Source organism: Oncorhynchus kisutch, linkage group LG12, assembly GCF_002021735.2.
Source record: "Oncorhynchus kisutch isolate 150728-3 linkage group LG12, Okis_V2, whole genome shotgun sequence".
NCBI classification, from domain to species: domain Eukaryota; kingdom Metazoa; phylum Chordata; class Actinopteri; order Salmoniformes; family Salmonidae; genus Oncorhynchus; species Oncorhynchus kisutch.
This window is the reverse complement of record NC_034185.2, coordinates 2390330-2402750: the sequence shown is the minus strand read 5'-3', so window position 1 is coordinate 2402750 and position 12421 is coordinate 2390330. Positions and strand designations below refer to the sequence as shown.

Below are 12421 nucleotides of genomic sequence, written 5' to 3'. Positions count from 1 at the left end.
CTCTCTCTCTCCCCGTTCCTCTCTCTCTCCCCGTTCCTCTCTCTCTCCCCGTTCCTCTCTCTCTCCCCGTTCCTCTCTCTCTCCCCGTTCCTCTCTCTCCCCGTTCCTCTCTCTCTCTCCCCGTTCCCTCTCCCCGTTCCCTCTCTCTCTCCCCGTTCCTCTCTCTCTCCCCGTTCCCCTATCTCTCCCCCGTTCCTCTCTCTCTCTCCCCGTTCCTCTCTCTCTCCCCGTCCTCTCTCTCTCTCCCCCGTCCCCTCTCTCTCTCCCGTTCCCTCTCTCTCTCCCCGTTCCCCTCTCTCTCTCCCCGTCCCCTCTCTCTCTCCCCCGTTCCTCTCTCTCTCTCCCCGTTCCTCTCTCTCTCCCCGTTCCTCTCTCTCTCCCCGTCCTCTCTCTCTCCCCGTTCCCTCTCTCTCTCCCCGTTCCCCTCTCTCTCTCCCGTTCCCTCTCTCTCTCCCCGTTCCCCTCTCTCTCTCACCCGGTTCCTTCTCTCTTCTCCCCCTTCCTCTCTCTCTCCCCAGTTCCTCTCTCTCTCTCCCAGTACCTCTCTCTCTCCCCGTTCCTCTCTCTCTCCCCGGTCCCCTCTCTCTCTCCACCGTGTCCCCTCTCTCTCTCCCCGTTCCTGTCTCTCTCCCCGTTCCCCTCTCTCTCCCCCGTTCCCCTCTCTCTCTCCCCGTTCCTGTCTCTCTCCCCGTTCCTGTCTCTCTCCCCGTTCCCCTCTCTCTCTCCCCGTTCCCTCTCTCTCTCCCGTTCCCCTCTCTCTCTCCCCGTTCCTCTCTCTCCCCGTTTTCTCTCTCTCCCCGTTCCCCTCTCCCCGTTCCTCTCTCTCTTCCCCCGTTCCTCTTCTCTCTCCCCGTTCCTCTCTCTCTCCCCGTTCCCCTCTCCCTGTTCCTCTCTCTCTCCCCGTTCCTCTCTCTCTCCCGTTCCCCTCTCTCCCCCATCCTCCCCTCTCTCCCTGTCCCTCTCTCTCTCCCCGTCCTCCCCTCTCTCCCCCGTCCCTCTCTCTCCCCGTCCCTCTCTCTCCCCGTCCCTCTCTCCCCGTCCCTCTCTCTCCCTGTCCCTCTCTCTCCCTGTCCCCTCTCTCTCTCCCTGTCCCTCTCTCTCTCCCGTCCTCCCCTCTCTCCCCGTCCTCCCCTCTCTCCCCGTCCTCCCCTCTCTCCCCGTCCTCCCCTCTCTCCCCGTCCCTCTCTCTCCCCGTCCCTCTCTCTCCCCCCGTCCTCCCCTCTCTCCCTGTCCCTCTCTCTCTCCCCGTCCTCCCCTCTCTCCCCGTCCCTCTCTCTCCCCGTCCTCTCCTCTCTCTCCCTTCCCCACTCCTCCCCTCTCTCCCCGTCCCTCTCTCTCCCTCCCTCCTGTCTCTATAAATGCAGTCAGCATGTGGAACATCAGTCCAGAGGAGAGGTTGAAACATGATAAACAGTTTAACTCTCTGACACCTATCCTGGGATACATATCGGGTGAGTCTCCAAATCACATACCTGACCTGACCGTGTATCTAACAGGTGTGTGTGTGTATCTAACAGATGTGTGTGTGTGTGTGTGTGTGTATAACAGGTGTGTATCTAACAGGTGTGTGTGTGTGTATCAAATCAAATCAAATTTAATTTGTCACATTCACATGGTTAGCAGATGTTAATGCGAGTGTAGCGAAATGCTTGTGCTTCTAGTTCCGACAATGCAGTAATAACGAACAAGTAATCTAACTAACAATTCCAAAACTACTACCTTATAGACACAAGTGTAAGGGGATAAAGAATTTGTACATAAATATATATGAATGAGTGATGGTACAGAGCTGCATAGGCAAGATACAGTAGATGGTATTGAGTACAGTATATACATATGAGATGAGTATGTAAACAAAGTGGCATAGTTAAAGTGGCTAGTGATACATGTATTACATAAAGATGCAGTAGATGATATAGAGTACAGTATATACGTATACATATGAGATGAATAATGTAGAGTATGTAAACATTATTTTTAGGTAGCATTGTTTAAAGTGGCTAGTGATATATTTTACATCAATCCCCATAAAGTGGCTGGAGTTGAGTCAGTGTGTTGGCAGCAGCCAATCAACATCTAACAGGTGTGTGTGTGTGTATAACAGGTGTGTATCTAATAGGTGTGTGTGTGTTTGTATCTAACAGGTGTGTCTGTGTGTGTGTGTGTGTGTGTATAGCAGGTGTGTGTGTGTATAACAGGTGTGTGTGAGTGTGTGTGTGTGTGTGTGTGTGTGTGTGTGTGTGTGTGTGTAACAGGTGTGTGTGTGTAACATGTGTATATGTATTTAACAGGTGTGTGTGAGTTTGTGTATCTAACAAGTGTGTGTGTGTGTGTGTGTGTGTATAACAGGTGTGTGTGTGTATAACAGGTGTGTGTGTGTGTGTATAACAGGTGTGTGTGTATAACAGGTGTGTGTGAGTGTGTGTGTGTGTGTGTGTATAACAGGTGTGTGTGTGTATAACAGGTGTGTGTGTGTATAACAGGTGTGTGTGTATCTAACAGGTGTGTGTGTATATAACAGGTGTGTGTGTGTGTATAAGAGGTGTGTGTGTGTATCTAACAGGTGTGTGTGTATCTAACAGGTGTGTGTGTATCTAACAGGTGTGTGTGTATATAACAGGTGTGTGTGTGTGTGTATATAACAAGTGTGTGTGTGTGTGTGTGTAAAACAGGTGTGTGTATAACAGGTGTGTGTGTGTGTGTGTATAACAGGTGTGTATATAACAGATGTGTGTGTGTGTATAACAGGTGTGTATCTAACAGGTGTGTGTGTGTATAACATGTGTGTGTCTAACAGGTGTGTGTGTGTGTGTGTGTGTGTGTCTAACAGATGTGTGTGTCTAACAGATGTGTGTGTCTAACAGATGTGTGTGTATAACAGATGTGTGTGTATAACAGATGTGTATATAACAGGTGTGTGTGTATATAACAGGTGTGTGTGTGCGTATATGTATCTAACAGGTTTGTGTGAATGTGTGTGTGTGTATCTAACAGGTGTGTGTATCTAACAGAGGTGTGTATGTGTGTGTATCTAACAGGTGTGTATGTGTGTGTATCTAACAGGTGTGTGTGTGTATTTGTATCTAACAGGTGTGTGCGCGTGTGTGTGTATCTAACAGGTGTGTGTGTGTATCTAACAGGTGTGTGTGTGTGTATCTAACAGGTGTATGTGTATCTAACAGGTGTGTGTATGTGTGTGTATAACAGGTGTGTGTGTGTGTGTGTGTGTGTGTATAACAGGTGTGTGAGTGCGTGTGTGTATAACAGGTGTGTGTATAACAGGTGTGTGTGAGTGTGTGTGTATAACAGGTGTGTGTGTATAACAGGTGTGTGTGTATAACAGGTGTGTGTGTGTGTGTGTGTGTATAACAGGTGTGTGTGTGTGTGTGTGTGTGTGTGTGTGTGTGTGTGTGTGTGTTATAACAGGTGTGTGTGAGTGTGTGTGTGTGTATAACAGGTGTGTGTATATAACAGGTGTGTGTGTGTGTATAACAGGTGTGTGTGTGTGTGTGTGTGTGTATAACAGGTGTGTGTGTGTGTGTGTGTATAACAGATGTGTGTGTGTGTGTATAACAGGTGTGTGTGTATATAACAGGTGTGTGTGTATATAACAGGTGTGTATGTATAACAGGTGTGTGTGTGTGTGTGTGTATAACAGGTGTGTGTGTGTGTATAACAGGTGTGTGTGTGTCTAACAAGTGTGTGTGTGTGTGTGTGTGTATTTGTGTATAACAGGTGTGTGTGTATAACAGGTGTGTGTGTGTATCTAACAAGTGTGTGTGTGTGTTTGTGTATAACAGGTGTGTGTGTGTGTGTGTGTATAACAGGTGTGTGTGTGTGTGTGTGTGTGTATAACAGGTGTGTGTGAGTGTGTGTGTGTATAACAGGTGTGTGTGTATCTAACAGGTGTGTGTGTATATAACAAGTGTGTATCTAACAGGTGTATCTAACAGGTGTGTGTGTGTGTGTATAACAGGTGTGTGTGTGTCTTACAGGTGTGTGTTGTGTTGTGTAGGTGTATCTAACAGGTGTGTTGTGTTGTGTAGGTGAACAGGTGTGTCTAACAGGTGTATCTAACAGGTGTGTGTTGTGTTGTGTAGGTGAACAGGTGTGTCTAACAGGTGTGTGTGTGTGTCTTACAGGTGTGTGTTGTGTTGTGTAGGTGTATCTAACAGGTGTGTTGTGTTGTGTAGGTGAACAGGCGAGTCAGTTCTTCCTCCAGTCTGGTCTTCCTCCTTCAGTCCTGGCTGAGATCTGGTGAGAAAACACACACCCCGGCCCCCCCCTCTGGGTGGAAACTGGGGCCCCCTCTGGGGCCCCCTCTGGGTGGAAACACACCCCGCCCCCCCCCCCCCCCCCCTCTGGGTGGAAACACACCCTGTCTCCCCCCTAGGTGGAAACACACCCCGCCCCCCCCCCCCCCCCCCTCTGGGTGGAAACACACCCTGTCCCCCCCCCCTAGGTGGAAACACCCCCCCCCCCCCCCCCAGGTGGAAACACACCCTGTCCCCCCCCCCTAGGTGGAAACACACAACCCCCCCCCCCCCAGATGGAAACACCCCCCCCCCCCCCCCCCCGGCCCCCCCTAGGTGGAAACACACCCCGGCCCCCCCCCTAGGTGGAAACACACCCCGGCCCCCCCCTAGGTGGAAACACACCCCGGCCCCCCCTAGGTGGAAACACACCCCGGCCCCCCCCTAGGTGGAAACACGACCCGGCCACCCCCATGTGGAAGCACTTTCTTGTTGTTAGAGCTGTGCTGTCGTTAGAGCGGTGCTGTGTGTCCTGTTGTTAGAGTGGTGCTGTGTGTGATGTCATTAGAGTGGTGCTGTGTGTCCCGTTGTTAGAGTGGTGCTTTGTGTCCTGTCATTAGAGCGGTGCCGTGTGTCCTGTTGTTAGAGCGGTGCCGTGTGTCCTGTTGTTAGAGCGGTGCTGTGTGTCCTGTTGTTAGAGTGGTGCTTTGTGTCCTGTCATTAGAGCGGTGCCGTGTGTCCTGTTGTTAGAGTGGTGCTGTGTGTCCTGTTGTTAGAGTGGTGCTTTGTGTCCTGTCATTAGAGCGGTGCCGTGTGTCCTGTTGTTAGAGTGGTGCTGTGTGTCCTGTCATTAGAGTGGTGCTTTGTGTCCTGTCATTTGAGCGGTGCTGTGTGTCCTGTCATTAGAGCGGTGCTGTGTGTCCTGTCGTTAGAGCGGTGCTGTGTGTCCTGTCGTTATAGTGGTGCTGTGTGTCCTGTCGTTAGTGGTGCTGTGTCCTGTCGTTAGAGCTGTGCTGTCATTAGAGCGGTGCTGTGTGTCCTGTTGTTAGAGTGGTGCTGTGTGTCCTGTCTTTATAGTGGTGCTGTGTGTCCTGTCGTTAGTGGTGCTGTGTGTCCTGTCGTTAGTGGTGCTGTGTGTCCTGTCATTAGAGCAGTGCTGTGTGTCCTGTCATTCGAGCGGTGCTGTGTGTCCTGTCGTTAGAGCGGTGCTGTGTGTCCTGTCATTAGAGCGGTGCTGTGTGTCCTGTCATTAGAGCGGTGCTGTGTGTCCTGTCATTAGAGCGGTGCTGTGTGTCCTGTTGTTAGAGTGGATCTATACTAAATCAGTGTTTATCTAGGCTTTATAACGCCCCCCTCTTGCCCTCTATCTCTCACCTCCTCTCTCTCTCCTTCTTTCTCTCCTCCCCTCCTCTCCCCCCAGGTCCCTAGCTGATATGGGTAGTGATGGGAGGATGGACCAACTAGAGTTCTCTATTGCCATGAAGCTGATTAAACTGAGGCTGCAGGGGCGGGGCCTTCCCCCCTCTCTACCAATCAGCATGAAGCAGCCACCCACTGCCACGCCCACCTCCATTATGAAGTCTTCAGCATGCTTCGGTAGGGCCAGACGGATGGTGACCTCAGTGGTCAGGGCCCGTATTCATAAAGAGTCTCAGAGAAGGAGTGTTGATCTAGGACCAGGTCATAGTCTCAGTAGGAGTGGTGATCTAGGATCAGGTCATAATCTCAGTAGGAGTGGTGATCTAGGATCAGGTCGTAGTCTCAGTAGGAGTGGTGATCTAGGATCAGGTCGTAGTCTCAGTAGGAGTGTTGATCTAGGACCAGGTCATAGTCTCAGTAGGAGTGGTGATCTAGGATCAGGTCATAGTCTCAGTAGGAGTGTTGATCTAGGATCAGGTCATAGTCTCAGTAGGAGTGTTGATCTAGGATCAGGTCATAGTCTCAGTCGGAGTGTTTGTCTAGGATCAGGTCATAGTCTCAGTAGGAGTGTTTGTCTAGGATCAGGTCATAGTCTCAGTAGGAGTGGTGATCTAGGATCAGGTCATAGTCTCAGTAGGAGTGTTGATCTAGGATCAGGTCATAGTCTCAGTAGGAGTGTTGATCTAGGATCAGGTCATAGTCTCAGTAGGAGTGTTGATCTAGGATCAGGTCATAGTCTCAGTAGGAGTGTTGATCTAGGATCAGGTCGTAGTCTCAGTAGGAGTGTTGATCTAGGATCAGGTCGTAGTCTCAGTAGGAGTGTTGATCTAGGACCAGGTCATAGTCTCAGTAGGAGTGGTGATCTAGGATCAGGTCATAGTCTCAGTCGGAGTGGTGATCTAGGATCAGGTCATAGTCTCAGTCGGAGTGGTGATCTAGGATCAGGTCGTAGTCTCAGTAGGAGTGGTGATCTAGGATCAGGTCATAGTCTCAGTAGGAGTGGTGATCTAGGATCAGGTCATAGTCTCAGTAGGAGTGTTGATCTAGGATCAGGTCATAGTCTCAGTAGGAGTGTTGATCTAGGATCAGGTCGTAGTCTCAGTAGGAGTGTTGATCTAGGACCAGGTCATAGTCTCAGTAGGAGTGTTGATCTAGGACCAGGTCATAGTCTCAGTAGGAGTGTTGATCTAGGACCAGGTCATAGTCTCAGTAGGAGTGTTGATCTAGGATCAGGTCATAGTCTCAGGAGTGCTGATCTAGGATCAGGTCATAGTCCCAGGAGTGCTGATCTAGGATCAGGTCATCTCTCTTATTCATTAAGATGTAAAACTGATCCTCGATCAGCACTCCCACTCTGAGATGTTTTGAGAATATGTTGGACAGTGGGATAATATCATTCTCTCTACCTCCACAGGTATGCCCGTCCTGACCCCGGTGCCCCTTAACCCCACCCTGACCTCTGTGCCCTCCCTGGTTCCCATGATGATGCCCCTGGCCAATGGCAACTCCAGCCTCCTCAACCCATCTCCATTTAGCACCACTCCAGGTAAATATAGTGCAAAATAATGCTTACCTACACAGGGCTTTGAAATGCACACTTTAAAAAGGGGAAGGGGATAAGGGTCGGTTTGGCATTTGGCAAAGGACATAGTAGTAAACATATCGTTTTCTAGATCTGGGACTCGGCCACAAGCTATTCATTGTATCATACAGAGAAATATGAAGGGGTTATGTATTGTTCAGTATAGTAGAGAGGGGTTATGTATTGTTCAGTATAGTAGAGAGGGGTTATGTATTGTTCAGTATAGTAGAGAGGGGTTATGTATGGTCCAGTATAGTAGAGAGGGGTTATGTATGGTCCAGTATAGTAGAGAGGGGTTATGTATGGTCCAGTATAGTAGAGAGAGGTTATGTATGGTCCAGTATAGTAGAGAGGGGTTATGTATTGTTCAGTATAGTAGAGAGGGGTTATGTATGGTCCAGTATAGTAGAGAGGGGTTATGTATTGTTCAGTATAGTAGAGAGGGGTTATGTATGGTCCAGTATAGTAGAGAGGGGTTATGTATGGTCCAGTATAGTAGAGAGGGGTTATGTATGGTCCAGTATAGTAGAGAGGGGATATGTATGGTCCAGTATAGTAGAGAGGGGATATGTATGGTCCAGTATAGTAGAGAGGGGTTATGTATGGTCCAGTATAGTAGAGAGGGGTTATGTATGGTCCAGTATAGTAGAGAGGGGTTATGTATGGTCCAGTATAGTAGAGAGGGGTTATGTATTGTTCAGTATAGTAGAGAGGGGTTATGTATTGTTCAGTATAGTAGAGAGGGGTTATGTATTGTTCAGTATAGTAGAGAGGGGTTATGTATTGTTCAGTATAGTAGAGAGGGGTTATGTATGGTCCAGTATAGTAGAGAGGGGTTATGTATGGTCCAGTATAGTAGAGAGGGGTTATGTATTGTTCAGTATAGTAGAGAGGGGTTATGTAGGGTCCAGTATAGTAGAGAGGGGTTATGTATGGTCCAGTATAGTAGAGAGGGGTTATGTATGGTCCAGTATAGTAGAGAGGGGTTATGTATTGTTCAGTATAGTAGAGAGGGGTTATGTATGGTCCAGTATAGTAGAGAGGTGTTATGTATGGTTCAGTATAGTAGAGAGGGGTTATGTATGGTCCAGTATAGTAGAGAGGGGTTATGTATGGTGTTATACAGTCCAGTATAGTAGAGAGGGGTTATGTATGGTGTTATACAGTCCAGTATAGTAGAGAGGGGTTATGTATGGTCCAGTATAGTAGAGAGGGGTTATGTATGGTGTTATACAATCCAGTATAGTAGAGAGGGGTTATGTATTGTTCAGTATAGTAGAGAGGTGTTATGTATGGTTCAGTATAGTAGAGAGGGGTTATGTATGGTGTTATACAGTCCAGTATAGTAGAGAGGGGTTATGTATGGTGTTATACAGTCCAGTATAGTAGAGGGGTTATGTATTGTTCAGTATAGTAGAGAGGGGTTATGTATGGTCCAGTATAGTAGAGAGGTGTTATGTATGGTTCAGTATAGTAGAGAGCGGTTATGTATGGTGTTATACAGTCCAGTATAGTAGAGAGGGGTTATGTATGGTGTTATACAGTCCAGTATAGTAGAGAGGGGTTATGTATTGTTCAGTATAGTAGAGAGGGGTTATGTATTGTTCAGTATAGTAGAGAGGGGTTATGTATGGTCCAGTATAGTAGAGAGGGGTTATGTATTGTTCAGTATAGCAGAGAGTGGTTATGTATGGTGTTATACAGTCCAGTATAGTAGAGAGGTGTTATACAATCCAGTATAGTAGAGAGGGGTTATGTATGGTGTTATACAATCCAGTATAGTAGAGAGGGGTTATGTATTGTTCAGTATAGTAGAGATGTGTTATGTATGGTCCAGTATAGCAGAGAGGGGTTATGTGGGGTGTTATATAGTCCAGTATAGTAGAGAGGGGTTATGTATGGTCCAGTATAGTAGAGAGGGGTTATACCCCTCAGTATAGTAGGGAGGGGTAATGTATGGTGTTTTATAGTCCAGTTAGTATGTACAGTGGGGCAAAAAAGTATTTAGTCAGCCACCAATTGTGCAGGTTCTCCCACTTAAAAAGATGAGAGAGGCCTGTAATTTTCATCATAGGTACACTTCAACTATGACAGGCAAAATGAGAAGAAAATACAGAAAATCACATTGTAGGATTTTTAATGAATTTATTTGCAAATTATGGTGGAAAATAAGTATTTGGTCACCTACAAACAAGCAAGATTTCTGGCTCTCACAGACCTGTAACTTCTTCTTTAAGAGGCTCCTCTGTCCTCCACTCGTTACCTGTATTAATGGCACCTGTTTGAACTTGTTATCAGTATAAAATACACCTGTCCACAGCCTCAAACAGTCACTATGGCCAAGACCAAAGAGCTGTCAAAGGACACCAGAAGCAAAATTGTAGACCTGCACCAGGTTGGGAAGACTGAATCTGAATGACCTGCAGAGAGCTGGGACCAAAGTAACAAAGCCTACCATCAGTAACACACTACGCCGCCAGGGACTCAAATCCTGTAGTGCCAGATGTGTCCCCCTACTTAAGCCAGTACATGTCCAGGCACGTCTGAGGTTTGCTAGAGAGCATTTGGATGATCCAGAAGAAGATTGGGAGAATGTCATATGGTCAGATTAAACCAAAATATAACTTTTTGGTAAAAACTCAACTCGTCGTGTTTGGAGGACAAAGAATGCTGAGTTGCATCCAAAGAACACCATACCTACTGTTAAGCATGGGGGTGGAAACATCATGCTTTGGGGCTGTTTTTCTGCAAAGGGACCAGGATGACTGATCCGTGTAAAGGAAAGAATGAATGGGGAAATGTATAGTGAGATTTTGAGTGAAAACTTCCATCAGCAGGGCATTGAAGTTGAAACGTCGCTGGGTCTTTCAGCATGACAATGATCCCAAACACACCGCCCGGGCATCGAAGGAGTGGCATCGTAAGAAGCATTTCAAGGTCCTGGAGTGGCCTAGCCAGTCTCCAGATCTCAACCCCATAGAACATCTTTGGAGGGAGTTGAAAGTCTGTGTTTCCCAGCAACAGCCTAAAAACATTGCTGCTCTAGAGGAGATCTGCATGGAGGAATGGTCCAAAATACCAGCAACAGTGTGTGAAAACCTTGTGAAGACTTACAGAAAACGATTGACCTCTGTCATTGCCAACAAAGGGTATATAACCAAGTATTGAGAAACTTTTGTTATTGACCAAATACTTATTTTCCACCATAATTTGCAAATAAATTCATAAAAAATCCTACAATGTGATTTTCTAGATTTTTTTCTCTCATTTTGTCTGTCATAGTTGAAGTGTACCTATGGTGAACATTACAGGCCTCTCTCATCTTTTTAAGTGGGAGAACTTGCACTTGAACTTTCTGTTCTTAGTGCCAGTCTGTAAATTCAAACTAAAACAATGATGGCATCTTTATGCTTTCGTAAATAAAATAATGATAAAAATGCCGATGTTTATTTAGTTATGGATCAATCAACGAATTACTTTTGTGAATAAATATCTATATAATATATATATATATATATATAATATCACTCAATTACAGAAATCTCCTCCAATCCTCTATATGTAATTATTGGCGGAGAGTCATGTCATATTTTTCGAGTCACGTCAAATTTTTCGAGTCACGTCATATTTTTCGATATAGTAGTAGGTAGGCGACATGAGTCTCACTAGTGTTGAGTAATGTGCTGTTAAAAGTGGTGTAGTTTTATTTATTGAAATTTGAATTGAAGTATAGGGATTCTTTAAATAGCCAGTACTGTACTTCCGACCGTCACGATGTACAGCGCCATATTTTCCGTTCTATCCTAACCAAAACTGCAGGGGCTCTTTTTTTAGGTTTTTTTTGGAATAGAAACACCATAATATTAATTTAATTAATTAAGTACCAATCAAAAGTTTGGACACACCTACACATTCCAGGGTTTTTCTTTATTTTTACTATACTACTACATTGTAGAATAATCGCGAGGATATCACAACTATGAAACAACACATCTGGAATCAGTTCAGAACAAATGATTATTTACAAGGACAGCCTACACCTTCCTCCCCGTCGAGGAACTGAACCCCAGTCTCACACGTGCCTGCATTCTCTAGTACAGCCACTATTGAAGGCTATCAAATTCTTCTCAAAAATGCCCTCTGGTGGTCAAACTAATGGAACCAGTGGTTCACACTTACAGTAAATACGTATATTTCTGCTGCACCAGCTGAGCCGCAGTACACTGCATCTTTTAAAGGACAAACCACTGTAAGAATGTCATTTTAGAAGGCTGTTTTTCTCGAAGCAATTTGAGTGATGTATCACATTGTGAAATGACAAAAATATCGTTCTTAATTAGGGATGCACAATATATCGGTGAACATATCGGAATCGGACCGGTATCTGTCTAGTTTAACGGCGATGTGCAAAACCGATGTCAAAGCTGCCGTGCATGCCTATATAACGTAGGTACATGACATAATGACTCCATATAAAATGTGGCGCTACACGTGCAACACATCATTCCTAACCTGGCCCACAATGTCTGCTGTGTGGATGGAGCAGTCAACAAGTCCAGCAGTCATTTGAAAGAGTAACAACATTTCAGCGAGACAACTCAAAGGTGAAATCCATTAAATCCAAGATAATGGAATTCATTGCCCTTGATAGTCAATCGTAATCAACCGTTCTCTGTCGTGAGTGATGTTGGCTTTCGCCGACTGGTCGAGCACCGGTACACACTACCAAGTGCTCTATTTTTCAGATGTTGCCCTACCAGAGTTACACATTAATAGCGTCACTGCTATTAGCTTCATGACATACTATGGAATGGTGTTTGCGTGTCAAAAAAGATACACGTCAAATAACACTATTTGTGTGACCTTTATTTAACAAGTCAGTTAAGAACACATTTTTACAATGACGGCTTGCCCCGGACGACAATGGGGCAATTGTGGGCTGCCCTATGGGACTCCCAATCACGGTCAGATGTGATTCAGATGCCTTAGACTGCTCGGGAGCCCTAATATTTTTCCCCCAACACCACTTTCAATCAATTTGTTTAGCAGAACCTCATGCCAAATTGAGTCACACATTTTTTTTAAATCAACAAAGAATGAGGAGACATTGCCTTTGTTTTGGTTTGTTTGTGTGTTTGTTTGTCAATTAGGGTGTGCAGGGTGAATA

General features: G+C 46.1%; 1 protein-coding gene across 1 annotated transcript in view; it reads left to right on the top strand.

Annotated features, from left to right (window-relative positions):
- Positions 1-12421, top strand: part of LOC116376566 (intersectin-2) — a 134657-nt gene that overhangs the window by 27429 nt on the left and 94807 nt on the right. Inside the window, exons 4-7 of the mRNA XM_031837947.1 lie at positions 1365-1451; positions 4194-4257; positions 5674-5849; positions 7087-7218. Coding sequence (XP_031693807.1) covers positions 1365-1451; positions 4194-4257; positions 5674-5849; positions 7087-7218 — 459 coding nt within the window. The remainder of the gene's footprint in view (positions 1-1364; positions 1452-4193; positions 4258-5673; positions 5850-7086; positions 7219-12421) is intronic.